This window comes from Heteronotia binoei, chromosome 1 (assembly GCF_032191835.1).
Source record: "Heteronotia binoei isolate CCM8104 ecotype False Entrance Well chromosome 1, APGP_CSIRO_Hbin_v1, whole genome shotgun sequence".
Lineage (NCBI taxonomy): Eukaryota > Metazoa > Chordata > Lepidosauria > Squamata > Gekkonidae > Heteronotia > Heteronotia binoei.
In genome coordinates, this window is record NC_083223.1 from 209118591 (window position 1) to 209145353 (window position 26763).

Below are 26763 nucleotides of genomic sequence, written 5' to 3' on the forward strand. Positions count from 1 at the left end.
CCGTCTTAAAGCAGTTGCTTGATTGTGCTGTCATGCAAGCCATGACTCACCAAAGTACTCTTAACCCACTTTTGAGAATGTTGCAGAGGTGTGGTGATTCACCGGATCTGCACTGAGAGAAGCAGCACGGAGATGATGAAATGGCTACAGAGCAAGGTTTTTAAAGGGGTGGCCACAATGCATTTCTGTTTCCTCTGACACGTTTCATACAAACAGTGAAATCATCTGCCTTTGCTCACCTCATGTTTCAAGGGTATTTCAGGAGGCAATATAGTTATTTAGCATTTAAAATGTCAGTGCTTGAATTGTGAGGCAAAAAGTGGGGCAGTTATCATTTCCCCAAAGAGAAGTGGAATGGCATTCTGTTCCACTTTGAAACTACAGATAGTCAAAACTTGAGGGAAGAAAACATAATCTTGCAATAACTTTTCTTCCTCAGATGATATTTGAGTGGCCAAAAATCACCCACAGAACACATATTTCTCATGAAGGTTCCAGTTAGAACATTGAAGGAAGCAGATCGTGTGTCTGAGGCCCTGGTCTTAACTGCTGCAATTAGAGACCAGATTGAAAACCAGTCTGGAGGAAAATATCCTGTACCCTTGATTTATTGTATTTATTTACAAAATTTATACCACACCTTTGTGCCCTTATCAGGGCAATCAAAGTGGCTAACAGTTTAAAATATATAATAAAACATTTCTTTAAAACTGTTCAAACCAAACAAAAGTACATAATTGCAATAATTAAACACAAACTAAAATACACATACAAAAACAACAATTAAAACATAGGGCAGGAAGGAAGTATTGCTGATGGAACACCAGAGGAAACAAAAAAGTCTTCACCTGCCAGTAAAAAACAGCAAAAGAAGGTATCAGATATCAGTCTCCCTGGGGTGAGAGTTCCAGAGTTCTAGTGCCACAACTGAGAGGGTCCTGTTCCAAGATTGTTGTTGTTGTTGTTCAGTTGCAGCCAAGTCTAACTCTTTGCGACCCCACGGACAAAATCATGCCAGGCCCTCCTGTCTTCCACCAGAGTGGCCAGAAGTCTGCTCAAATTTGTGTTAGTTACATCAGTAATGCTGTCCAGCCATCTCATCTTTTGCCGTCCCCTTCTTTTGCCTTCTGTCTTCCCAGGATCAGGATCCTCTTCAGTGAGTGCTCCCTTCCCATTTGGTGGCCAAAATATTTGAGCTTCAGCTTCAGCATCTGACCTTCCAGGGAACAGTCAGGGTTGATTTCCCTTAGGACTAACTGATTTGATCTTCTTGCAGTCTTGCAGTCCATAAGAACATAAGAAAAGCCATGTTAGATCAGGCCAATGGCCCATCCAGTCCAACACTCTGTGTCACACAGTGGCAAAAAATTTACACACACACACACACACTGTGGCTAATAGCCACTGATGGACCTCTGCTCCATATTTTTATCTAAACCCCTCTTGAAGGTGGCTATGCTTGTGGCCGCCACCACCTCCTGTGGCAGTGAATTCCACATGTTAATCACCCTTTGGGTGAAGAAGTACTTCCTTTTATCTGTTTTAACCTGTCTGCTCAGCAATTTCATCGAATGCCCACGAGTTCTTGTATTGTGAGAAAGGGAGAAAAGTACTTCTTTCTCTACTTTCTCCATCCCATGCATTATCTTGTAAACCTCTATCATGTCACCCCGCAGTCGACGTTTCTCCAAGCTAAAGAGTCCCAAGCGTTTCAACCTTTCTTCATAGGGAAAGTGTTCCTGCCCTTTAATCATTCTAGTTGCCCTTTTCTGGACTTTCTCCAATGCTATAATATCCTTTTTGAGGTGCGGCAACCAGAACTGCACACAGTACTCCAAATGAGACCGCACTATCGATTTATACATGGGCATTATGATACTGGCTGATTTGTTTTCATTTCCCTTCCTAATAATTCCCAGCATGGCGTTGGCCTTTTTTATTGCAAACGCATACTGTCTTGACATTTTCAGTGAGTTATCTACCATGACCCCAAGATCTCTCTCTTGGTCAGTCTCTGCCAGTTCACACCCCATCAACTTGTATTTGTAGCTGGGATTCTTGGCCCCAATGTGCATTACTTTGCACTTGGCCACATTGAACCACATCTGCCATGATAATAATAATAATAATAATAATAATAATAATAATAATAATAATAATAATAATAATAAATGTATTTTTGTATCCCGCCCTCCCCCGCCAAAGGCAGGCTCAGGGCCACTAACAAGGCATGGTAAGTACCATGGTTACAATAAAATACAATCATTACTATAAAACAGTTAAAATAGATTAAATTACATTCATAGATTAAGCTAAAAATTAAATATAACAGTAAACCATTATAATTTATCAATTAAGGTGCTACAATTCAGATTATGTATAGGATGGCTGGCTGTCATATCCCGGGTTTCATCTTAAAAGTGAGCTGGAAGAGGGCGGTTAAGAACATAAGAACATAAGAGAAGCCATGTTAGATCAGGCCAATGTCCCATCCAGTCCAACATTCTGTGTCACACACACACACACACTGTGGCTAATAGCCACTGATGGACCTCTGCTCCATATTTTTATCTAACCCCTTCTTGAAGGTGGCTATGCTTGTGGACGCCACCACCTCCTGTGGCAGTGAATTCCACATGTTAATCACCCTTTGGGTGAAGAAGTACTTCCTTTTATCCGTTTTAACCTGTCTGCTCAGCAATTTCATCGAATACCCACGAGTTCTTGTATTGTGAGAAAGGGAGAAAAGTACTTCTTTCTCTACTTTCTCCATCCCATGCATTATCTTGTAAACTTCTATCATGTCACCCCTCAGTCGACGTTTCTCCAAGCTAAAGAGCCCTAAGCGTTTCAACCTTTCTTCATAGGGAAGGTGTTCCAGCCCTTTAATCATTTTAGTTGCCCTTTTCTGAACTTTCTCCAATGCTATAATATCCTTTTTGAGGTGCGGCGACCAGAACTGCACACAGTACTCCAAATGAGACCGCACCATCGATTTATACAGAGGCATTATGATACTGGCTGATTTGTTTTCAATTCCCTTCCTAATAATTCCCAGCATGGCGTTGGCCTTTTTTATTGCAAACGCACACTGTCTTGACATTTTCAGTGAATTATCTACCATGACCCCAAGATCTCTCTCTTGGTCTGTCTCTGCCAGTTCTCTGCCAGGGTTTTGCAAACCCTGCGAAACTGATTTAGGTCTCGCAGGGCTCGCACCTCCTCCGGTAGTTGATTCCACCATTGGGGAGCCATTGTTGAGAAGGCTTGCTCCCTTGTTGTTTTCAATCTAGCCTCCCTTGGTCCAGGGATTTTTAAAAGGTTTTGAGAGCTAGATCTCAGTGCTCTCTGAGGAACATATGGAGAGAGGCGGTCCCTAAGGTAGGCAGGTCCTCGGCCATATAGGGCTTTAAAGGTAATAACCAGCACCTTGTAACGAACTCGGAACACAATTGGCAGCCAGTGCAGTTCCCGCAGCCGAGGCTGTACGTGTTCCCACCGAGGTAGTCCCACTAACAGCCAGTTTGGTGTAATGGTTAAGTGTGCGGACTCTTATCTGGGAGAACCGGGTTTGATTCTCCACTCCTCCACTTGCACCTGCTGGAATGGCCTTGGGTTAGCCATAGCTCTGGCAGAGGTTGTCCTTGAAAGGGCAGCTGCTGTGAGAGCCCTCTCCAGCCCCATCCACCTCACAGGGTGTCTGTTGTGGGGGAGGAAGGTAAAGGAGATTGTGAGCCGCTCTGAGACTCTTCGGAGTGGAGGGCGGGATAGAAATCCAATATCTTCTTCTTCTTCTTCTGGCTGCCGCATTCTGCACTAGCTGCAACTTCCGGGTTTGGTACAAGGGCAGCCCCATGTAGAGGGCATTACAGTAGTATAGCCTCGAGGTGACCATTGCATGGATCACAGTTGCCAGGTCGTTACGTTCCAGGAAGGGGGCCAACTGCCTCGCCCTCCTAAGGTGGAAAAAGGCGGATTTAGCAGTGGCAGCTATCTGGGCTTCCATTGTCAAGGAAGGCTCCAGTAGCACTCCCAAACTCTTGACCCTGCGCAATGGTATCAGTGACGCACCGTCAAAGGTTGGTAGGGAGATCTCCCCTCCTGGCCCGCTGCGACCTACGCAAAGGACCCCAGTCTTCGCTGGATTCAGCTTCAGCCCACTCAGCCTGAGCCAACCTGCCATGGCTTGCAGCGCCCGGACCAGATTTATAGGGACATCATCAGTTCGGCCGTCCCTCAATAGATAGAGCTGGGTGTCATCAGCATACTGGTGGCAACCCAGCCCATACCCCCAGGCAATCTGGGCAAGGGGGCGCATGTAGATGTTAAACAACATCGGAGAGGAAACCGCCCCCTGAGGCACCCCACAATTAAGTGGGTGTCTCTGGGACAGCTCCCCTCCAATCGCCACCCTTTGTCCCTGACCTTCACGGAAGGAGGAGAGCCACTGTAAGGCTAGCCCCAAAATTCCTGCATCGGCGAGGCGGCGGGTCAGCAGCCGGTGGTCGACCATATCGAACGCAGCCGATAGGTCTAACAACAGCAACACTGACGAGCTGCCTCGATCCAGGTGTCGCCGGAGGTCATCCATGAGGGCGACCAGAACTGTCTCCGTCCCATGGCCCGGGTGGAAGCCGGACTGGCACGGATCTAAGGTGGAAGCGTCATCCAGAAAATCCTGTAACTGCAACGCCACAGCCCTCTCTATAATTTTGCCCAAAAAGGGCAAGTTTGAGACTGGCCGGTAATGGGCCAATTCGGCCGGGTCTGATGTAGCCTTTTTCAGGAGAGGGCGGACCACTGCCTCCTTCAGGGGTGTTGGAAAGGAACCCTCTGAAAGAGATCTATTTATGATGTCCCGTATCGGACATCTTAGCTCCTCCTGGCAGGCCTTAATTAGCCAGGAGGGGCATGGGTCCAGATCACAAGTTGTTGGGCGTGCAGTCACAAGGATTCTGTCGACTTCCTCCAAGCTGAGCGGGTCAAAGCGGTCCAAGATCAAACCAGAAGACACGCATTGGGCCTCAAGTTCACTTACTGTATCTAAATTGGCAGGGCAGTCGTGGTGGAGCGACTGGATCTTGTCTGCAAAAAATTTCACAAAAGCCTCGCAGCCTATCTCCAATTCCTTAACGTTTGGATTGCCCTGTGGCAATGTAGTAAAATTACAAATTATCCTAAACAATTGTGCCGGGCGCGAATTTTCAGATGCAATCTTAGCCGCAAAGTATGTTTTCTTTGCAGCCTTGATTGCCATCTCATAGGACCTCATAAACTTCCTATAAGTTGTTCTAGTCGCTTTGTCATGTTGACACCCACTCACCCAGCCTCAACAGATCCCTTTGGAGTGCCTCACAATCCTCTCTGGTTCTCACCACCCTGAACAATTTAGTGTCATCCGCAAACTTGGCCACTTCACTGCTCACTCCCAACTCTAAATCATTTATGAACAAGTTAAAGAGCATGGGACCCAGTACTGAGCCCTGCGGCACCCCACTGCTTACCGTCCTCCACAGCGAAGACTGCCCATTTATACTCACTCTCTGCTTCCTATTACTCAGCCAGTTTTTGATCCACAAGAGGACCTGTCCTTTTACTCCATGACTCTCAAGCTTTCTAAGGAGCCTTTGATGAGGAACTTTATCAAAAGCTTTCTGGAAGTCAAGGTAAACAACTTCTATCGGGTCTCCTTTGTCCACATGTTTGTTCACCCCCTCAAAGAAATGTAACAGGTTAGTGAGGCAAGATCTTCCCTTACAGAACCCATGCTGAGTCTTCCTCAATAACCCGTGTTCATCAATGTGCCTACTCATTCTGTCCTTGATAATGGTTTCTACCAACTTACCCGGTATTGAAGTCAGACTGACTGGCCTGTAATTTCCCGGATCTCCTCTGGAACCCTTTTTAAAGATGGGGGTGACATTTGCTACCTTCCAGTCCTCAGGAACGGAGGCAGATTTCAATGAAAGATTACAGATTTTTGTTAGAAGATCCACAAGTTCAACTTTGAGTCCAAGGGACTCTCAGGATTCTTCTCCAGCACCATAGCTCAAAAGCATCTATTCTTCTGCGCTAGGCCTTCCTTATGGTCCAACTCTCACAGCCATACATTACTACTGGGCATACTACAGCTTTGACTATATGGACTTTTGTTGGCAGTGATGTCTCTACTTTTTATTATACTAGGTTTATTATACTAGGTTTGCCATAGCTGTCCTCGCAAGGAGCAAACGTCTTTTAATTTCATGGCTACAGTCACCATTTGCAGTAATCTTGGATCCCAGGAATGTGAAGTCTGTCACTACTTCCATGTCTTCCCCTTCTATTTGCCAAGGAGTGATAGGGCCGGATGCCATGATCTTGTGAGGTGACATGTGAGGTGGTCTGTTCTGAGTTACTATCTGCCTAATCTCAGAAGGTGGGGACATCTAAAGCAGGGTCTTGGAAGATCATAGACTCATAGAGTTGGAAGGTACCTCCAGGTCATCTAGTCCAACACCCTGCACAATGCAGGAAATTCACAAATACTCAATGACTGTAAAGGCCGAGTAGGTTTGTACCCTTAGAGTTGTAAAGGGCGGTAACAGCACCTTGGCTTGGGCACAGAAGAAGTAAATTGGGAGCCAGTGTAGATGGGCCGGGACTTGAACAAACCCATTCCACTCAAATTGCTGACTGCAGTATTCTGCAATCTGCACCAACTGAAGTTTCCTAACACTGTCCACCTTGAATAAAGAGAGAGTGGGCTCTGATTTCTCACTGGAGCAATACTGAGTAGTAAAAGGACACGATCCATTGTGTCAGACAAGATCTGCCTTGTTCTTACCAGAATTTGAGCAGTGACTGATGCTATCTATCCAGAGCAAGATGATCATGCCTTAATATATAACTTAACAGCTGATTTACTGTGTCATGAAGAATTTCAACTCCCCATTTCCTGGACAAGCCAGATACCCCATTCTGAACCAGCAACTCTACCATTTCTATACATTAAGCCTCTATTTAGAGGGACAGGATATTTCTCTCTAGGTCCTTTTGCCAATCATAGTTAGAAAAGAATAGGCAGTATTATGTATAGTGGAGAGGAGACCACACTAACAGATAACTTAGAGGTGCATCAAGAGTATGAACAAGAGCTGAACTGAAATGGACCAGGAAAATGAAGCTGCTTTTGAAAAGAGGCTGTATCCCAGCACTTTGTTTTATAAGTCCAGAGGGCTAAATGAACCAACATCTCAATTCAGTACAAAGCAGCTCCTTATGTATCTTAGCTCTGCTTTGCAGATTCAGTGCCTGGAATGGCACATCTCATTAGGGTAGTCAGCATTAGGCTGGCAACCAGCAGGAGATTCTGTGGTTTAACCATTTCAACTAATTGCTACAGCATTGCTCGTGCTGGAAGTGATGTCAGCATGCTGTTGTCCATCCCCCATCCCCCCCCCCCATTTTCTCCCATCAGCTGGTGCCTGATTTGATTTATTAGATTTATATCCCGCCCTCCCTGACGAAGCAGGCTCAGGGTGGCTCACAAGAATAAAATAACAATAAATATTCATTTAAAATAATACAATATTCAATAATATAGCAGTTAAAACAGTTTGGTGCTAAAATTATTAATTTCTGATGGCGTTCAGTACTCTTTGTATTACAATGGCAGGAATTCAGTTGAAGGCTAGCTGGAATAATACTGTCTTGCAAATCTTGCAGAACTTGCAAGTCCTCTGGGGGTGTGAGTTCTCTTGCCCTCAGAGGGCATATGGCAACCCTACATCTTATCCTATGAAATAGTGTGTGTGAATCGGCCCTTGATTTATTATATGTTAATTTTGATGTTTGTTGGCTTTACCTAGTACTTTTCAAGCTTTTTGCATTCAGGGAATGGTTTTCCACATTGACTTGTTTACCAGCCCCCCCCCCCCCCCTAAATTCTTGTCTTCAACCCACTGTGCATTGCAAAAAATGGAGGGGATGCCTAGCTTATTTGGAGAACTGGCTAGGATGGGCCTTACAGTTGCTGTTTGTGAACCGAGCATGTACATGAGAAAACAAAACTTCCAAGCTTCCAAGAAATCCAGGCTTCCCTAGAACATAGGGAAACCATTTACTTATGTCAAAAAAGGTGGAATATTTTCTTAAACTGGAAAAAGATAAACAAAACATAGCCCATCAGCTTTAAAAAAAACCAGTCTGAATAATATAAGTGCAGCATTTGTGAGATAGACTAGTCTTGAATGCAGCAGGAAACCTCTCTTTTGCACTTCCTTATCTGTTTCATTCTCTGGGGCCAAGGATGTCTAAGCAAGCTCTAAGAGTTAAATAGCTGCTGCTCTGGGCTACCTCTCCCACAATCCATTATGTGCTTACTGGTGGAGGGGTTGCTGGGTCAGAGCAGTGCATAATACATACTTTAAAGTGAAAGGTATAAATAATACATATGGTGTAGCTATTTCTGACCTTATAATGGCTTCAGTCTTTGTCTACAATGTGCTGCTCGTGCCAGCAGATTGTGTCAGTGAGTGGATGCAAGTGAAACAATATCCCCTTGGAGAAATAAATGTTTTGTGACAGGGAGGAGCTAATGCAGTCTGAACCTAAATGTCTTTGCACTTCCTTCCCAAATACATTTTAATTTTATGGCTATAAACCATGACTTTGTTTACAGCTGAAATACGCAGCTGAAATCAGACTCGATAAGAAAATGGAAGTGATTAGTCCAGATCAGGGGTCTGCAAACTATGGCTATACACCCCAGTTGACCCAAAATGACTCTTTAAAAGGAAAATGAAATCTTTAAGTTAAGGTTTATTGGAGGGGTAGGTGGGATGCTGCAATAACCAGTAAATCAAGGAAATAGCAGGAAATGATTTTTGTGGGACTAAAGACCTTCTCAGCAGCCTGACTAACCCAATTTTGTCAGAGCTTGGAATCTAAGCAGAGCAGGCCACAGTTAGTACTTGGATGGAAGATCACCAAGGAAGACTGGAATTGCTATGCAGAGGACGAAAATGCCTCTGTTCATCTGTTGCCTTGAAAACCCCTTGGCCCTGAGGTTGCTATGAGTCAATTGCAACTTGATGGTGTACAATTAACTATAAATGGCTTTTTAGAGATACTTTACAGAAAAGGAACTGATAAGAGTGAACAGGTGCCAGTAATTCAAGACTGAATCCAGCATTCCTTATTGTGAGACCTTGTGTGAGCACTTTCATAGTAAAGAGCTCACAACAACCATTTGAGTGGGAAAAACTTTATGGATTATCAGTTATGTTAAATTGTAGAGCAGGGGTGTCAAACATATGGCCTGCAGGATGGAACTAGCCCCTGCAGGGCTCCTATCCAGCCTGCGAGCAACTGGCTCTCATCTGCTTCCTGCACCACAGCTCACCTTTGCTCAGCTCTTTCCTCTCTTGCTTCCTGCTTCACAGAGGAGAGAAAGAAACCCAAATCCCTTCCCTTGATTGAGATTAGATTAGATTAGATAATTTTATTTATATCCCGCCCTCCCCGCCGGGGCAGGCTCAGGGCGGCTAACAGTAACATTCCATTATACAAAGACAGAGTTACATTCAACATTAAAAATTCTAATAGGTTTAAAATTAATTAATTTAATAAAAGTGTTAATGCTATTGCTATTTGTACTTTATTATGATGGCGGTCTCATTAACAATTACTTTCCTCGTCAGCGAAAGCCAGTCGGTAGAGGAAAGTCTTGCAGGCCCTGCGGAATTGTTCAAGGTCCCGCAGGGCCCGCATTTCCTCTGGAAGTTGGTTCCATAAGTTCGGGGCTACAGAGGAGAAGGCCCGATTTCGGGTGGATTGCAGCTTCACCTCTCTTGGTCCGGGGGTGGTCAACAAGTTTTTTCCAGCTGACCACAGTGCTCTCTGGGGCTCATATGGGGAGAGACGGTCCCTAAGGTAGACAGGTCCTCGACCATATAGGGCTTTAAAGGTAATGACCAGCACTTTGTAACGAACCCGGTATATAACTGGTAGCCAGTGCAGCTCGCGCAGTCCAGGCTGTATGTGCTCCCATTTAGGGAGCCCCAACAGTAGCCTGGCCGCTGCGTTCTGCACCAGCTGCAGTTTCCGGGTTCGGTACAGAGGCAGCCCCATGTAGAGGGCATTACAGTAATCCAGTCTCGAGGTGACCGTTGCGTGAAGTACCGTTGCCAGATCTTGGCGCTCTAGGAAGGGAGCCAACTGCCTTGCCCGCCTCAGGTGGAAAAAGGCTGACTTGGCAGTGGCTGCAATCTGGGCCTCCATTGATAATGAAGGCTCCAGTAGAACTCCCAGACTCCTAACCCGGTGCGCCGCTTTCAGCGGCGCCCCGTCGAAGACCGGAAGAGGTATTTCCCCTTCCCGGGCGCCCCGACCCAGACAAAGGACTTCTGTCTTCGCTGGATTCAACTTCAGCCCGCTCCTCCTCAACCACATTGCCATATCCTGCAAGGCCCGGTCTAAATTCTCAGGGACGCAGTCAGGCCGGCTGTCCATCAGCAGATAGAGTTGGGTGTCATCTGCATATTGATGGCACCCAAGTCCGTATCTCCTGGCAATCTGGGCAAGGGGGCGCATATAGATATTGAATAACATTGGTGAGAGAACTGCCCCCTGAGGCACTCCACAATCCAGTGTGCGCCTCCGGGACTGCTCGCCACCAATTGCCACCCTTTGTCCCCGATCCTCGAGGAAGGAGGAGAGCCATTGTAAGGCAGACCCCCTCACGCCTATATCGGCGAGGCGGCGGGTCAGTAGCCGATGGTCGACCGTGTCGAACGCAGCTGACAGGTCTAACAACATCAGCACTGCCACACCACCCCGGTCCAGATGCCGTTGGAGATCATCTACCAGGGCGACTACCAGTACTGTCTCCGTCCCATAGCCCGGGCGAAAGCCGGACTGGCAAGGGTCTAGGATGGAAGCGATTGACTGAGTGTTCCCCTCTTCCTCCTTCTTTGGGAAGGAAGGGAGGGGGAGGAAATGGGTCAGAGAGAGAGAGAGTCTTGTGGCACATTTAAGACTGACAAAGTTTTATTCCAAAGTTTTATTTCATGTGCAAGCATACTTCTTCAGATGGAGGGAGGGAGGGAGAGTGAGTGAAAGAGCCAGAAAAGGAGAGAGAGAGGAGACCTTTTCCAGTTCTAACAGATGGAAAAGAAACTGAACAGCTTGCAATCTTTATTAGTGGAAGGGAGAAAGAGTCCAGTAACACCTTAACAACTAACAAAATTTGTGATAGGGCATGAACTTTCATGAGTCACTGCTTCAGATACAGCTAGAATGTGAGCCCATCAGTCTTTATATCTTGGAGAGTGAAGTGATTTCAGATGCCAAATAACAATAACAGGCATGGGTAAGAAGAGAAGAAACCTAGGTCTTAATTCAGTCCAGGAGGATTCATTGTCTTGAGCTTCATAATCAGTTGCAATTCAACAGTCTTTCTTTCTAATCTCCCTTTGAAATTTCTTTGCAAGAGAACTGCTATTGTTAGGTCAGCAACTGAATGTCCTCAAAGGTTAAAATGTTCCCCCACTGGTTTTTGAATGTTGTGGTTTCTAATAGCTGTATAAAAAGTAAGAGTCCAGTAGCACCTTAAAGACTAACAAAAATTGTGGTAGGATATGAGCTTTCTTGAGTCACTCCTCACTTCTTCAGACTTATTTCCATTTATTCTTTGCATCTTCCTGGACCGAATCATGGGCCGACAACAGACAGCCGGCTTGGGGCAGCATGAAGCCACCCCAAAGAGAGCCGGCTGGAAACAGAGTGGCCAGAAGCCTCCAGACAGCCCGCGGCCCGCCCCCAGAACAAGGATGGACTGTTTGTGCCCCAGAGGAGCTTCCAGAGCACTCGTGTGCCTCCCGGCCGCTCCCCAGGTGCTTCCCAGCTGTCCAGATGGCTGGGAAAGCGCCTCAAAGCCACCTTGGAATTTTCTGAGATGGCTTCAATCCGGCCCCAGGAGGGCTGCAATCAGGATGGGGACGGGAGGCAGATGTGCACATGTGGATGCACTTTTTTCTGCCTGCCTCCCATCCACAGGGCGCTTAAACGGCCCATCTGTTATCACCCCTCCTGTACCAAACTGAGACCTAGGTTTCCTGTCTCATTACCAATACTGATATCTCCATGTCTTCTACAGCTTTGCATATCACACCTAATTCAATCAAGTCTGCTATTGCTATTCAGCATTTGAAATCATCTTCATAAAGTTTATATATCTGGTACCTCATTACAATTAATGGCACACAGAGTGACATTTATTTCAGATCCAGCCCCAACTTCCAGACCGGGTCCAGGATCCTCCTGCTGGCAGCGAGGTAGGACCTGGCAACCCCTTTTTGTTGTTGTTCAGTTGCACAGTCGAGTCTGACTCGACCCCATGGGCAAAGTCACGCCAGGCCCTCCTGTCTTCTACCATCCTCCAAAGTCTGCTCAAATTCATGTTAGTTATCTCAGTAATGCTGTCCAGCCATCTCATCTTTTGCCGTCCCCTTCTTCTTTTGCCTTCTGTCTTTCCCAGCATCAACCCTAGGTACATTTTATTCTGGCACCAGAGATGCTCTTTCCTTTCCTTGTAATTTAACAGCATACAAACCATAAGTCCGAGTATTTTATAAGTATGTTGCAGGCAGACTCGCTGCCCGCTACCCCTCTCCACACGGTGAGGTAGGGCAGGGAGAGCAATCAGAAGGGAGATGGAGCGCAACTGCTGACTTCACTCTGCTTCCCTTCTGATTGGAAGGGAAGTGGGGCAAAGCCAGCAGTTGCACACCAGCTGGCTGGCTTTGCTTTGTCTCCTTTCCAGCCAGTCGGTGTGCAACTGCTGGCTTGGCTCCACCTCCCTTCTCAGAAGGGAAGTAGAGCAAACCCAGTGGGTGTGCAGTGGCCGGTTGGCTTTTCTTCATCTCCTTTCTGATCAGAAGAGAGGTGAAGTGAAGCTAACCGGGCCCTGCTCAACCAGGCAGAGCATTTGCCTAGGGCACTGGGGGAGGGGGGAGTGCCCAATTCAGTGCCCTAGGGAAATGCCTAATTGAAGGTCTGGCTGCAATTGCAGGGCATTAGACTTTTCTGATATCATTGGTGTTTCATCTTAACACATGGTGTGTCAGTCTATGCCAGGTGATTTTTAAGCAGTCATGAAACAACTTAGGATATTTTGGCACATGAAATGAAGAAACCAAATGATGTGCCCAGTCCCAGGCAATATGCAGAAGGCAAGATCAAAATGTTTCAGGGCACCAATATTAATAGGTGCACCACTTAACAGTTTTAATACGGGAGGAGGATAACAGAAATATCCAGCAATACTGGAGCACTTTGAACATAACTCAAATTAATTGAAGCAGCAGACTTTGTAAAAAATTGCAGATAAGCAAAACTCCAGCACCACATTTGCTGCTGCCCTTCCTAAACAGGGTACATAAGGAGAGAGGAACACCTCAGTCGCTGCTATCCTGACTAAAGCTGATAGTCATACTGCAGCAGCTTCTTTTAAATTTGCAAGCAATAATCTTACCTTCCACAGAAAAAAAAGGGGAATAGGTGCCAAGCTCTGATCATGTCAAAGTTCCAGGGGATCAAAGCATGGTCTCTATTAGCCTCTTTATCTGTTACAGAACAGGAGGCAAAAAGAGGAAGGAGTCCAACCCCCAATAACATCAGCCCATCCATACATTATATTTAACACATTTATATGCCACTTTTCCAAAAAGAAGACAACAAAGAAACAGAAGCCATGGCATATAACAAACACAATAAAACAATCCTTCAAACAAGCAACAAAAGCTTCATTTAAAAACTAACAAGCAGTTAGAAAAAACACAGGTGGGGGGATAGAAAACTAAAACAAAAAGGGAGTTTATAATCTTTCCTAAAAGAAAACCAAGGCAATCACTGATCAACACCGTGGATTTCATTCCACTGATCAACACCGTGGATTTCATTCTGCATCTATATCTGTTCTTCAAGCTTCAAACAGTATTTTATTTAAGTCATTTATACCTAGCCTTTCTTCCCAATGAGGACCCAAACCAGCTTACATCATTTTCCTCTCCTCCATTTTATCCTCAGAAGAACCCTGTGAGACTGGAAGTGGGCGAATGTTGTCCCCATCTTCAAGAAGGGGGAAAAGGAGGATCCGGGTAACTACCGACCCGTCAGCTTGACGTCTATACGTGGAAAAGTTTCAGAACAAATAATCAAACAGTCAGTCCTGGAACATTTAGAAAGAATGGATGTGATTAATAAGAGCCAGCATGGGTTTCTCAAGAACAAGTCATGTCAAACTAACCTGATCTCTTTTTTTGAGAAAGTGACTACCTTGCTGGATCAGGGGAATGCTGTAGACATTGGGCGTTTTCCCACTGACATTACTCGGGAGCGACATCCCTCTTCACCGCGCACCATCTGCGCGGATTTCGCACTAATTGCTCCGCAGAACCCGGAAGAGCCACAAAGTCCCGCGGCTTTTGCGTCGCAAATGTAAACTGGTTTTTGGCAAGTTTACATTTGCAACGCAAAAGCCGCGGGACTTTGCGGCTCTTCTGGGTTCTGCGGAGCAATTAGTGCGAAATCCATGCAGATGCTGCGCGGTGAAAAGGGACGTCGCTCCCGAGTAAGGTCAGTGCGAAAACGCTCATTTTTTATCTTGATTTCAGTAAGGTTTTTGATAAGGTTCCACATACTATCCTTGTTGACAAGTTGGCAAAATGTGGTTTGGATCCTGTTACTGTTAGGAGGATCTGTAACTGGTTCCTCATCCTCCTGGAGAGGAGTGACAAGTGGATTGCCTCAGGGATCTGTCCTGGGACCTGTTTTGTTCAACATCTTTATAAACGATTTGGATGAAGGATTAGAGGGAATGCTTATTAAATTTGCAGATGATACTAAATTGGGAGGGGCTGCAAATACAGTAGAAGACAGAAACAGGATACAGGATGACCTTGACAGGCTTGAAAACTGCGCTAAAATCAATAAAATGAATTTTAACGGGGATAAATGTAAAGTTCTGCATTTAGGTAGGAAGAATCCCATGTATGGTTATAGGATGGGGGAGACTTGTTTTAGCAATAGTATGTGTGAAAAGGATCTAGGGGTCTTAGTGGATCATACGCTGAACATGAGTCAACAGTGTGATGTGGTGGCTAAAAAGGCAAATGCAATTTTGGGCTGTATCAACAGAAATATAGTGTCCAAATCACGTGATGTGATGGTATCGCTTTACTCTGCTCTGGTAAGACTTCACCTGAAGTACTGTGTTCAGTTTTGGGCACCATATTTTAAGAAGGATATAGACAAGCTAGAACGAGTCCAGAGGAGGGCGACGAAGATGGTGAGGGGTCTGGAGACCAAGTCCTATGAGGAAAGGTTGAAGCAGCTGGGGATGTTTAGCCTGGAGAGGAGACGGCTGAGAGGTGATATGATCACCATCTTCAAGTACTTGAAAGGCTGTCATATAGAGGATGGCATGGAATTGTTTTCTGTGGCCCCGGAAGGTAGGACCGGAACCAATGGATTGAAATTAAATCAAAAGAATTTCCAGCTCAACATCAGAAAGGTCTTCCTGACAGTTAGAGCGATTCTTCAGTGGAACAGGTTTCCTCAGGAGGTGGTGGGCTTTCCTTCCTTGGAGGTTTTTAAACAGAGGCTAGATGGCCATCTGACAGCAATAAAGATCCTGTGAATTTAGGGGGGAGGTGTTTGTGAGCTTCCTGCATTGTGCAGGGGGTTGGACTAGATGACCCTAGAGATCCCCTCAAACACTATGATTCTATGACTCTGTCAATATCGTCCCCTTGCCAGGTCTGTAAAGCAGATTACAACAACAGGTACAGTAACAGTAGGAGGGAACAGTAAAAAGGTTGGTTTCTTCTTATAAATGCTTCTGCTAACATAACATAACAGGGTCACAGAATGCAATGCACTGCTCCAGTGAATCCCGCTGTTTCCTCCCACTTAAGATTCTGGCTAATTACAAGAGAAAACCATTGCTATAATTGACAAGGAGGGGAGTCGTCATTGGTCAGCGCAGGCAATGGAGGGAAATTAAGCAAGATTACTAATGGTACCTTTAACCACAGTAACAATGATTTCCCACTCAAATGGTCAGAACAATGGAAGGTTTATTTGTAACTGAGCAACTGGACAGAATATGACATGCATGTTGTCACTTATATTTTTGAAACTGCAAGTGATTTATTTTCCCTTATAAAAATGGGAACTAGAAATCTCAACAATTAACACTTCATTTAGACACCAGGTAGCTTGCCTAGAATCTCACTATAAGTTCACTTCTGACCTTCGTAGTGGAGGGGAAATGGCAACACTAAGGAAAAACTCCACTTCAGATATGTGACATTGCTAATGTGTTGACACTCATCCGCAATATTAGTGTGTAATGTTTTAATTAGAGGAAACTTGGTACGCTACAAGGATGTCTCTGTGTCAGAAGTACCAATTAACTGCTCATTATGAAGGCAAAGCAGTTGAATACCAAAATATTACTTGTGTTGAGTACATGTATCAACTCTAGTGTATTGAACATTCCTACCAGGGGCAACAAACATTATTAAAGCCACAGAATTAGTGAATGGGAATTTTTTTGTAGATTTGGAACAGGGAAGAGGCAAGGGAGATGGAACATGCTATCTAATAAAGATAATAGATCAAAATAGGCAGAGACGGGGGGCGGAGTGAACATTAATTCCTTTTACTGTTACGTATGCGCAATTACTTGTGTTAATTCGTGCCTGGCTCATTGGAGCCTTTAGGACTGAGCTTGGGGACACTTAGACAATGGGAAGCAGGATCCATATCCTCGCTTCCCAGGACCAGGGCTTTTTTTGAGCAAGAACACACAGGAATGCAGTTCTGGCTGGCTTGGTGTCAGGGGGTGTGGCCTAATATGTAAATGAGTTCCTGCTGTCTTGCTGTAATGTGATACAGCCCTGGCACAAAGGAAACCGAAGGAGACACGTGTGGATCAGTGATTCTGTTTCTCCCCATTTGTGTGAATAGTATTGCATCAATGATGGTTTTAATTCTTAGTCACAGGCCAATTTTGCACTCACCTTACTCCGCCCTCACATCCATCTTCTCTGCTTGGCGTCCTCCCGATTTCCCACTTATTTGCATCAGGGCTGCTGCAAACATTGCGGTTTTTGCACAGCAAATGGAAACTGGTTTTTAGGTGATTCCATTTGCTGCGTGAAAACTGCAATGTTTGCTGCAGCCCTAGCACAAATAGTGGGAAATCGGGAGGATGCTGCATGAAGATGGACATGAGGGCGGAGTAAGGTGAGTGCGAAATCGGTCTCAAAGTTCACATCTGAAGCCAAGCAGGTCTGGTTCTTGGTGCCTTGAAGGGAGACCACCTGGAAAGAGGTTCTATATGAGAACAAGATGTAGGAGATAAATGTAGTCAACATAAATCTCCTGATAATTTGCTTTTTGCTTAATATTTTTTATTATTTTTCCCCATTCTTATTTAGACAGGAAAAAATGCAAATGAGTAACTGCCATGGTGGTTTATGAAAACTGGGTTAATGATGTTTGGGATATGTCATAATTGTTCTGGTAATGCTGTCATTCAGGCGGCTAGAAGAAGGAAAGCACTTTAGAATGCAATGAATATACTATTCATCGTCATGTTCTGCTGTTTAAAAGCACATATTTCTTGGTTTTATACCGTCATCACCTGCGACTCCTTGAGCGCTTTCATCAGTGCTGCCTTCGCTCCATCCTCAACATCCACTGGAGTGACTTTGTGACCAACACTGAAGTCCTCAAGAGGGCGGAGGTTACAAGCATCGAAGCACTGCTGTTGAAGACGCAGCTGCGCTGGGCAGGGCATATTTCTAGGATGGAAAACCACCGCCTTCCCAAGATTGCTCTGTATGGCGAACTTTCCACCGGCCATCGAAATAGAGGGGCACCAAAGAAGAGGTACAAGGACTCCTTGAAGAAATCCCTTGGCACCTGTCGCATCAACCATCACCAGTGGTCTGACCTAGCCTCAGATCGCAAAGCATGGAGGCACACCATCCACCAGGCTGTCTCTTCCTTTGAGAACACACGCATAGCTGGTCTTGAGGACAAAAGGAGATTGAGGAAGAATCGCACTGCTGCAGCACCAACCCCAAATCAGACTTTTCCCTGCAGCCACTGTGGCCGGATCTGCCTGTCCCGCATTGGTCTTGTCAGCCACCAGCGAGCCTGCAGCAGACGTGGACTACTGCACCCTTCTTAAATCTTTGTTCGCGAAGTCAAGCCGAAAGAGAGAGAGAGATTTCTTGGTATATAAAAGAGACTAGAGACCAGAGTGGATCTACAAAAAGATATCTTAGAGTCACGAACTGTACTTAAAAAGCCAATATTATCAAAAAGTGCCTTCCCTAAGAGGAAAGACTAAAATGTCATTTTGTTTCAGTTTAGAAAAGAGACTATGGATGGACTCTCCTGATCCATAAGTGGAATGAGTTAATGGTTGCTGATCTTCCCAGCTTTCCTTCTAGTGGCCATTTCTGATTCCAAGAAAGTTTATTCCTGGGAAAGAGAGGCTACATTGGAAAGGGAGTGAAATTGCTTCCTCCTGCCTTTGGTGTGAAGGACAAGGACAAGGAGACGAAGACAAGGAGAACAATTTTGCCCCCTTCCCACTGCAACCTCCTTACTCCCATGTGGATCCTGAGATTTTGGGGATTAATTTAGAACTTTTTCACACAGCCTATGTATTCCGGTATGGAAGCTGGTCAGTTACTGAACACTAACGGGTTTCTGATGGCATTTCAGACAGACCCAACTCAGTAACTGGCTGCTACCAGAATACTGTCACCTTTTCACACAGTCCCGCGGCTGTCCCGGTAGTGAGGCATGCCTGAGTCGTTACTAACAAAGAGCAGCTTCTTCCAGTTTTCAACACCTCCTTCCGGGTTGAAATCAGTAAGGGGTGCTGTGTGAAATGTCCAGTATCTAATCCGGCAGCAGTTTTCACGCCCTTTTTCGCCCGCCGGCATGCGATCTCCGGTTTTGTTTTTTGTTTTTTGGAACGTCGGGCTAAGATCGGTATAGCGACATATCACAACAGCACCACCATAGAGATGGCTAGGCTCCATTGAGATAAGTTACCAAGTTTCAGCGGCAGCGATCTCTGGCATCTTAATGGAACCCAGGCATCTCTACCTTTGCCTGACATTCCGAAAAAAAAGCCAGAGATCACGCACCGGCAGACGAAAATGGCTGGCGCTGGTGGAAGCGAGATAAAAGCGGAACAGTGTGAAATGGCTTGCTTCAGTCATGGAACCCTACTGGGAAAAAAACCATGTGTCTGAAAACTCCCATCCCTGTCTCGGATTACTGCAAGGCAGCACAATACTGACTCCCTTCCGGTTTCCACCGGTAAGTGTGAAAAGGCCCTTCGTGTCTGAAGTATGAAGAACATGAGGAGACTAAGAACATGGATCACAGCAGTGGGTCAGTTAGTCCAGAGTCCTTCCCTGCTTCTTTCCCTGCAAACCATATTCAGAATTTGCATCTGCATTTGAATGTTCTGATCAACTCTCATGGCAAATAGATATTTCCTCTGAATTTGCCTAATCTTTTAAACACGCATACATATTTGATAATCACTACACTTCATGGCAGTGGATTATAATTACAGTCCATTACTCTTTAAAATCAATTAAAGGGCCCTTGCAGATTGTGTAAAAAGCTGGTCGGCTGAAGTTTCAAACTATCCATGCCTTTATAAAACAGTACAATTATTTGCTCTCATTAACAAAATAATATTTATCAGAGATGTGTAAGATCCCACTGAGATATTTCATTAATTTTATAACTCTCTCTTGGCTTTCGTTATAAATCTCCAGATATTTTGTATGAACACCAATGTTCACATTGTTTTGAGCTTTGTTTTAGGCAAAATTTTGATGCCAACTCTAATGCACATGGTGGCTCTTTAAAGTGCTGTGTAGGGAAATCCAAATTCCATCCAGAAACAGAGACTGAGACAAAGGCTAATTCCGCACTAGATATTTAATCCCGGTTCAGCCATATCCCCAAACTGACATTCTATGCTAGAATAATAGAATCATAGAAACCAACTTTATGAGTCTATGATTCTATAATTCTAGCGTAGAAAATCAGTCTGGGGATAGGGCTGAACCAGGATTAAAGGTCTAGTGTAGAAAGATATATCACAAAAAACTGGCTGCTCGTATGCCTAAAATATTTCTGATCTCTTATTTACTGCTGCCCCTGAACAGGGCCATGTAGTGCTAAACCGAAGATAGTTTGTCTTGTATCAAATATCTAATGATAAATTTTAATTCAAAGAGTTGAAGTGAAAATTACTTCTTTGCTCAGATCCTACTGATTCCTACCAAATGTGTTTGTACCCACTTTCGCTTTCCAGGATCAGAAAAACAGCTCATCCAAAACAGCAATTTGCATCTCTCTTTCTTAGCAAACACTCAAATTACTTCTTTTAAAAATACAAACATGGGGTGGTGGTGGGAAGAAAACCTGTAATCCAGAATGAACAGCTATAAACTCTCTAATTAGCAACCAGTTTTTAAAAACCTCCATCACAATCAGTGAGCTGAAGTTATTCCCTCTATCCCTTCCCCTTTGATGCCCCTTATACCTTGAGCTCCCTTTTAGAATGCCTACACAGTACTCCCTCTGGTTCTTCCTTAAAAACACATTTTAAAGACTGATTTAACTCCTTTGACCTCATCTATATGTAAAGCATTCTACATGGGGCTGCCCTTTGAAGACTGTCCAAAAGCTGCAATTGGTATAGGATGCTGTGGCCAAAATGTTCCTGGAGTGAGTCATAGGGGCTATATCATTTCAATCATGTTCCACCTACACTGGCTTCCAACTTGCTTCTAGGTTCAATTCAAGGTGTTGGTATTGATCCTGTTTTCTTTCTGCTTTGTGACTTATTTCACTGTCTTGGTTTTCCAGAAGAATATCACTGTTCAGCCATGCTCTAGTGTGCTCCATTGAGTGGTGTGATGTAATAAAGCTCATTCTTGTAAGCAAGTATTGCAGCATGATAGTATTTAAAATGATGGATGTTTGATATAGGCAACTATAGTGAAATATTCTCATACCAGGTACCTTAGATCTTGTGGTGTTCAATTTCTGTAAAACAATTAGAAGTGTAGTAGAATGGAACAGTCCAGCACAGCATAGTTATTCTGGAATAGGATTGTAGTCTACTGCAATGAGTCTATTGCAATGATTATTCTACGTATCATCTTACTTTCACTGCATTGTCTTTTACCTTTGTAATTCCACTATACCTCAAGAGTTTCCAGCTCAACATTAGGAAGAACTTCCTGATCATTAGAGCGGTTCCTCAGTGGAACAGACTTCCTCAGGAGGTGGTGGGCTCTCCTTCCTTGGAGGTTTTTAAACAGAGGCTAGATGGCCATCTGACAGCAATGAAGATCCTGTGAATTTAGGGGGGAGGTATTTATGAGTTTCCTGCATTGTGCAGAAGGTTGGACTAGATGACCCTGGAGGTCCCTTCCAACTCTATGATTCTATGATTCTCACCTAGACAGTTGTGGTTCACATGCTACTAATTCTGTAGCCTCAGTCCAACTGCATTTTCTCATTGGATGTCTTCTGCTGTATGAGTGCATTGTTTTTTATTCCATAACCCTGAGTCTCAGCAAGAAAGGAGAGGGCTATAAATAAAGTAAGCAAGTTAACCAAATATTATGATGTGATATCAGGAACCTTTTTATGGACATCACCCCATACTGGAGGTTATGAAACAGATGGCATATTCTTTACTATCTTTTCTCGTTATTGGTTTGAGTATTGATAAAAAGCATTCCACTAAATGGCAAAATCTTAATGGGACAGTGATGGGGATTGCAATTCATCCAGAGTTTGTCATAACAAAAGGGTTCCATTGGCTTTGGTGGAACATTTCTGACTGGTTTACTAGGGACTGGGGCTATTGCCTGCAAAGGCCCTAACCAAAGAGTAGTGTGCATTTTATTCTTTTTGCATGTGGGCAACATGGAATTCTACTTAGTCTTGCATGTCTATATATAAATCTGTAAGCATGTTAAGAAACATGCTTTTTAATGCTCTTGTTTTTAATGTCCTTGTTAGTTTATGTCTGGTATTCCTCTTGAAGTGCAAAGGTATGTGAGAATAAAATCTCTCTCCCCCCCCCCCCCTTTTAAAAACTAATTTCCCATTTGTCGGCTCTTGAATTATTCTCTTACTGCCAACTTCCCCTACTTCTCTAAAGAGCAGACATTAACAAAGCTATTTGTTTGTGCGCCTGCCCAACAATGAGCAGAATATTAAGTAGATTTAGCATCAGCAAGGGAAGCATAAAGTCTTATCATTTTGTGTTCCTGTTAGAGCTATCTTAATATTGATATTTCTTTGACATCTGGGTGGGTATTCATTTGTTTTCTCAGCCAATTGTTTTTTAAAATGAATTGTTTTATAAAATGAAGGGTATTTCCTACCTCACTAATGAAGGGTATTACTACATCACTAATATTTTGTTAAATGACATTATTGTAAACTGGTTATCATAACCCTGCTGGGTCTTCTTCAGGGCAGAGTCATATAGGTACTAAAACAGTACCAGCTGTTGCTGTTTCTAGTTGACCATCTTGAACAGCACTCTAGAAGAAAGACTGGCTGTCTAGGGCTGCAGTCTTGTTTCTCAGGAGTAAGATGGGACTGATTTCTGAGTATATCTGAGTAGTTTTAGGACTGTTCTCTAAAAGAACAACAAATCTGAGGAACTTCTTCATCTCAGTCCATTATGGTTCTTTCCCTACCCCCTCTGCTCTGATGAAATAGCAGGGTCTGGTGAGGGAACAGAGACACTTTTTACAGCCAGATGACAGGATAGAGTTCTGAGAAACATCAGAAGGAGGAATAAATAAGAACAGCATCAGTGAAGAATGTCTGGTGCATTAGCAGAGACTTGAACCATACAAACAGCTTTAGGGTTGCCAGGTCCAACTCAGGAAATATCTGGAGACTTTGGGGTGGAGCCAAGAGACTTTCCCATTCCCTAAATAAATAAATAAATATGAAGCAGTACAGTTTCCCTGAATACAGTCTTCATTTCCTCATCTACTTTTTTTGCCTACTCTGGCAGCTGCAGTTCCACTAAATGAGAGTGAAATTTGTCATATCCCCACAAGTTCCCTTGTCAGGTTTTGGAAGCTTTTTAAAGAGATATGTACACACACCCACATTGCAGCCAAAATAAACAGAGTTTGCAAGTCCACACTTTTGTGATCTCACTGGGGCAATTTACTCATGGGAGATGGTGAATGTAATAATCTGCTGTATTTCAACCAGCTTCTTCATACAGGAACAGGAAAAGAGAGCAGCCTAGGGGGTGGAGTTTTCCTCCATCCCATAATCAGGTTCTAGCTAATCTTCCATATCCATTTTACTATAAAAACAACTCCTGAAGGGAATTCAAACAAGAGAGACCGATTTCTCACTAGGCTTGTTCCAGTCTTGGAGCCCTTTCCCACCTGGCACTTCTGTCCAATTTCACACAAGCTGCTGCAGGGCTGCGACTTGCTCTGCCTCTTTCTTGTGGCAAGCAGAAACTGGTTTTCAGAGAATCTTGCTTGCTGCAGGAAATCAGACAGAAGTGCTGGGCGGGGGGGAGGGCTCCAAAATCAGAACAAGCCTAGTGAGAAATGAGTCAGAGACTCTGCTCTCTGCCTTTCTCACAGCTTCACACACTGATGGCTCTGCCTGCTCACTCCATCCTCTGCTTTCCTGCTACTGAGATTTAAAGGCACACACAAACAGTTGCAAGCATCTCCTAAACCTGCCAAGATTTAAAGGCACATTGTGTCTGTTGGGGCGAGGCTTTCTCCCCATCGGCCAGCTGGCTGGTGGCAGGAGGAGCCTGTGAAACTGGGAGATCACCTGTTGCGACTTGGGGACTGGCAAGCCTAATGACAATCCAAGAGTTCATTACAAATGCCACCTAAATCCTTCCCATGCCAATGCTAGTTGTCACCCTGGAGAGATGGTATGTGAGTGGGAAACAGCCCTGGTGATCCACTTTATCAAATATCGTTGCCATCTGAAGTGAAAATGAGAGCTAGGGTGATGTAGCAGTAAGACTAGAATCTGAGAGATCTGGTTTCATCTCCTCACTCTACCATGGGTACTTGCTGGGTAACTTTAGGCCAATCTCATACTCTCAACATAACCTGCCTCACAGAGTTGTTTTGAGTATAAAATGGAGGTGAGGAGAAGAATGTAAGCCACTTCAGGCCCCTTTTGAGGAGAAAGGTGTGGTGTAAAAGAAGTAAAATAATTATTTGACAGCAGCTATGCACTCTGATGGTAGATTAATCTGACCTAAGAGTCTGGGCTCAGAGGTATGATGGGATTGAGTAAATCAATAACTCTGTGAGAGGTGGATTGTTGAAAAGAGTCAGTCTGACAAGACTTTGGACAGAGTTATTTCTGCTTAACACATGCATCACTTTTCTATTTATTAAATAGTCAAAGCATTGTAAAATGGGGGGAAAATGTAAAAACAACAATTTTGTTTAACAATAACAGGCATGGCCTTATGCCCAGTGCCTCAGAGTTCTTTAGAATACAGTAGCATTGATTATATCAGAACCTCAAACTAATGTTTCCATTAAGTCCATTCAAATGCAAATCAGAATGTACCTGGTGGCTTACTTGCTCTTTTAAAAAATGAGTAAAACAGTATTATAAAGATTTCCATCATAACCCCATGTGAACATTCCACCACCTGCCCCCACCACACACACCCTACTTTCTCTGTGCAAACCTATTAGTAGTGTACTGGTGCTTGGAAAGTTGGCACAGAACCAGTTAAGTCCCCCAACCTATTCTGACTCATTTGGGAAGTATACAAGGGCTTCTTCTTGCTGTGGATTGTGTTCAGGGAAGCTAGCAGGAGCTCAGTTGCTTTCTGAGAACCTTCTGATAGCTGTATGCTCCCACTGGAACATCATGATTGGCTGGTGGTGAGCAGATTTTTAGTTGAATGCAGGTTTACAAATGTTAGTTTCTTCCCACAGCCTTGGTATTGACCATGAGTCCACATAGGAGGCAGAGTTGATGAACAGCTAGTTTCCCAAGTCAAGACTCTAGTTTTGCAATAGTGGTTATTATTACATTGTTTTGAAGCTATATTGAACATTCTTCTCTTCCAAGCAGTTTTAAAATCCGCTTTGAATCAAAATTCAGCCAACTGAGCTATAGCAGTCATATGATCAGAAACTATGGAGCACAAAGGATTTCACCTCCAGTGATGACTCAGATTTGCAATTTGCTAATCTTTAGTGTGATGTTTCTTCTTTACAGATTGTATTCCGGAAGATCAGTGATGTCAAACGAGAAGAAGAAGAACGGATGAAAAGGAAGAATGAGGCACCTTTAGTTCTACCACCTGACCACCCTGTCCGTCGGCTTTTTCAAAGATTTAGACAGCAGAAGGAGGCCCGGTTAGCAGCAGAAAGAGGCAGAGATGATCTAGATGTGGAAAAAGGCAACGTTTTGGGAGATCATTCTTCACGCACCATTGTAAAAGCTAGCATTGTAACTGTCAGGGAGAGTCCTGCAACACCCATCACTTATCAGTCTGCTTCTACATCTGGCGTGTCTGACCAAGCCAAACTACAAGCCCCTCCCTCAGACTATGCAGGTACCAAAGTGACAGGGGATCTTCCGAAGCGCAAAGGCTGGACCAAATTCAAAGATGCCTGTGGAAAGGGAGAAGACTGGAACAAGGTCTCCAAAGCAGAATCCATGGAAACTTTGCCAGAGAGAACAAGAGCAGCAGGAGAAGCCACTCTGAAGAAGACAGACTCCTGTGACAGTGGCATCACAAAAAGTGACCTGCGTTTGGACAATGTTGGGGAAACACGGAGTCCTCAGGACCGAAGTCCTGTTCTAGCAGAGGTCAAACACACGTTCTACCCCATTCCTGAACAGACTCTTCAGGCAACTATGCTGGAAGTGAAGCATGAGCTGAAAGAAGATATCAAAGCTTTAAACACAAAAATGACCAATATAGAAAAACAGCTTGCTGAGATACTAAGGATATTAGCCTCTAGGAGAAGCTCTCAGTCACCACAGGAGTTGTATGAAATATCAAGGCCCCAGTCTCCAGAATCAGAAAAAGACATTTTCGGAGCAAGCTGAGGAGTTTCTTTAAAACAAGAACAAATTGAATATCCCCCACAAATACAAACACCACTTAACAATTTTTAAAAACAAAACATTTAGTCTTTTCTTGATGACAACCACTAAGGGGCCAGCCTGTTAAGCATGTCCCTCTGTCTCTAAACAGTACAGTCACAGGAATTGCAACCTCATGTCAAGATGGCAGCTGATTCTGAAGTCTTTTTGACAGCAAGGGTACAGTTTATAATGTTTTTCCTACTTCTTCATTAGAGCAACCTTTCCCACTAAAAACAATTGCTTGTTGTTTTTTTAAACCCTTATAGAGAGATGACACTCACATGTAAGGCCAGGTCCATATCCTTATCCACAGAAATGCTTTTTTGAGAAACTGCAGCTAATGAATGTATCTCCTTGCATATAAGGCAGCATCTGATGTGAGGGCTCCACAAACTGGGCTAATCAAATAAGGAACCACATTGTGAAATCTTCCTGTCCCCTTTTTTAACGGGTGGAAGAACTGTATGGATTGGGCCCTTGCATGAACCACCCTTATGCCTGATATTGCCTTATATG

The 26763-nt window shown here is 44.2% G+C and overlaps 1 protein-coding gene across 1 annotated transcript in view; it reads left to right on the forward strand.

Annotated features, from left to right (window-relative positions):
• Positions 1–26392, forward strand: part of KCNH1 (potassium voltage-gated channel subfamily H member 1) — a 396454-nt gene extending 370062 nt beyond the window's left edge. Inside the window, exon 11 of the mRNA XM_060247256.1 lies at positions 25369–26392. Coding sequence (XP_060103239.1) covers positions 25369–26208 — 840 coding nt within the window. The 3' untranslated portion in view covers positions 26209–26392. The remainder of the gene's footprint in view (positions 1–25368) is intronic.
• The last annotated feature ends 371 nt before the right edge of the window (positions 26393–26763 follow it).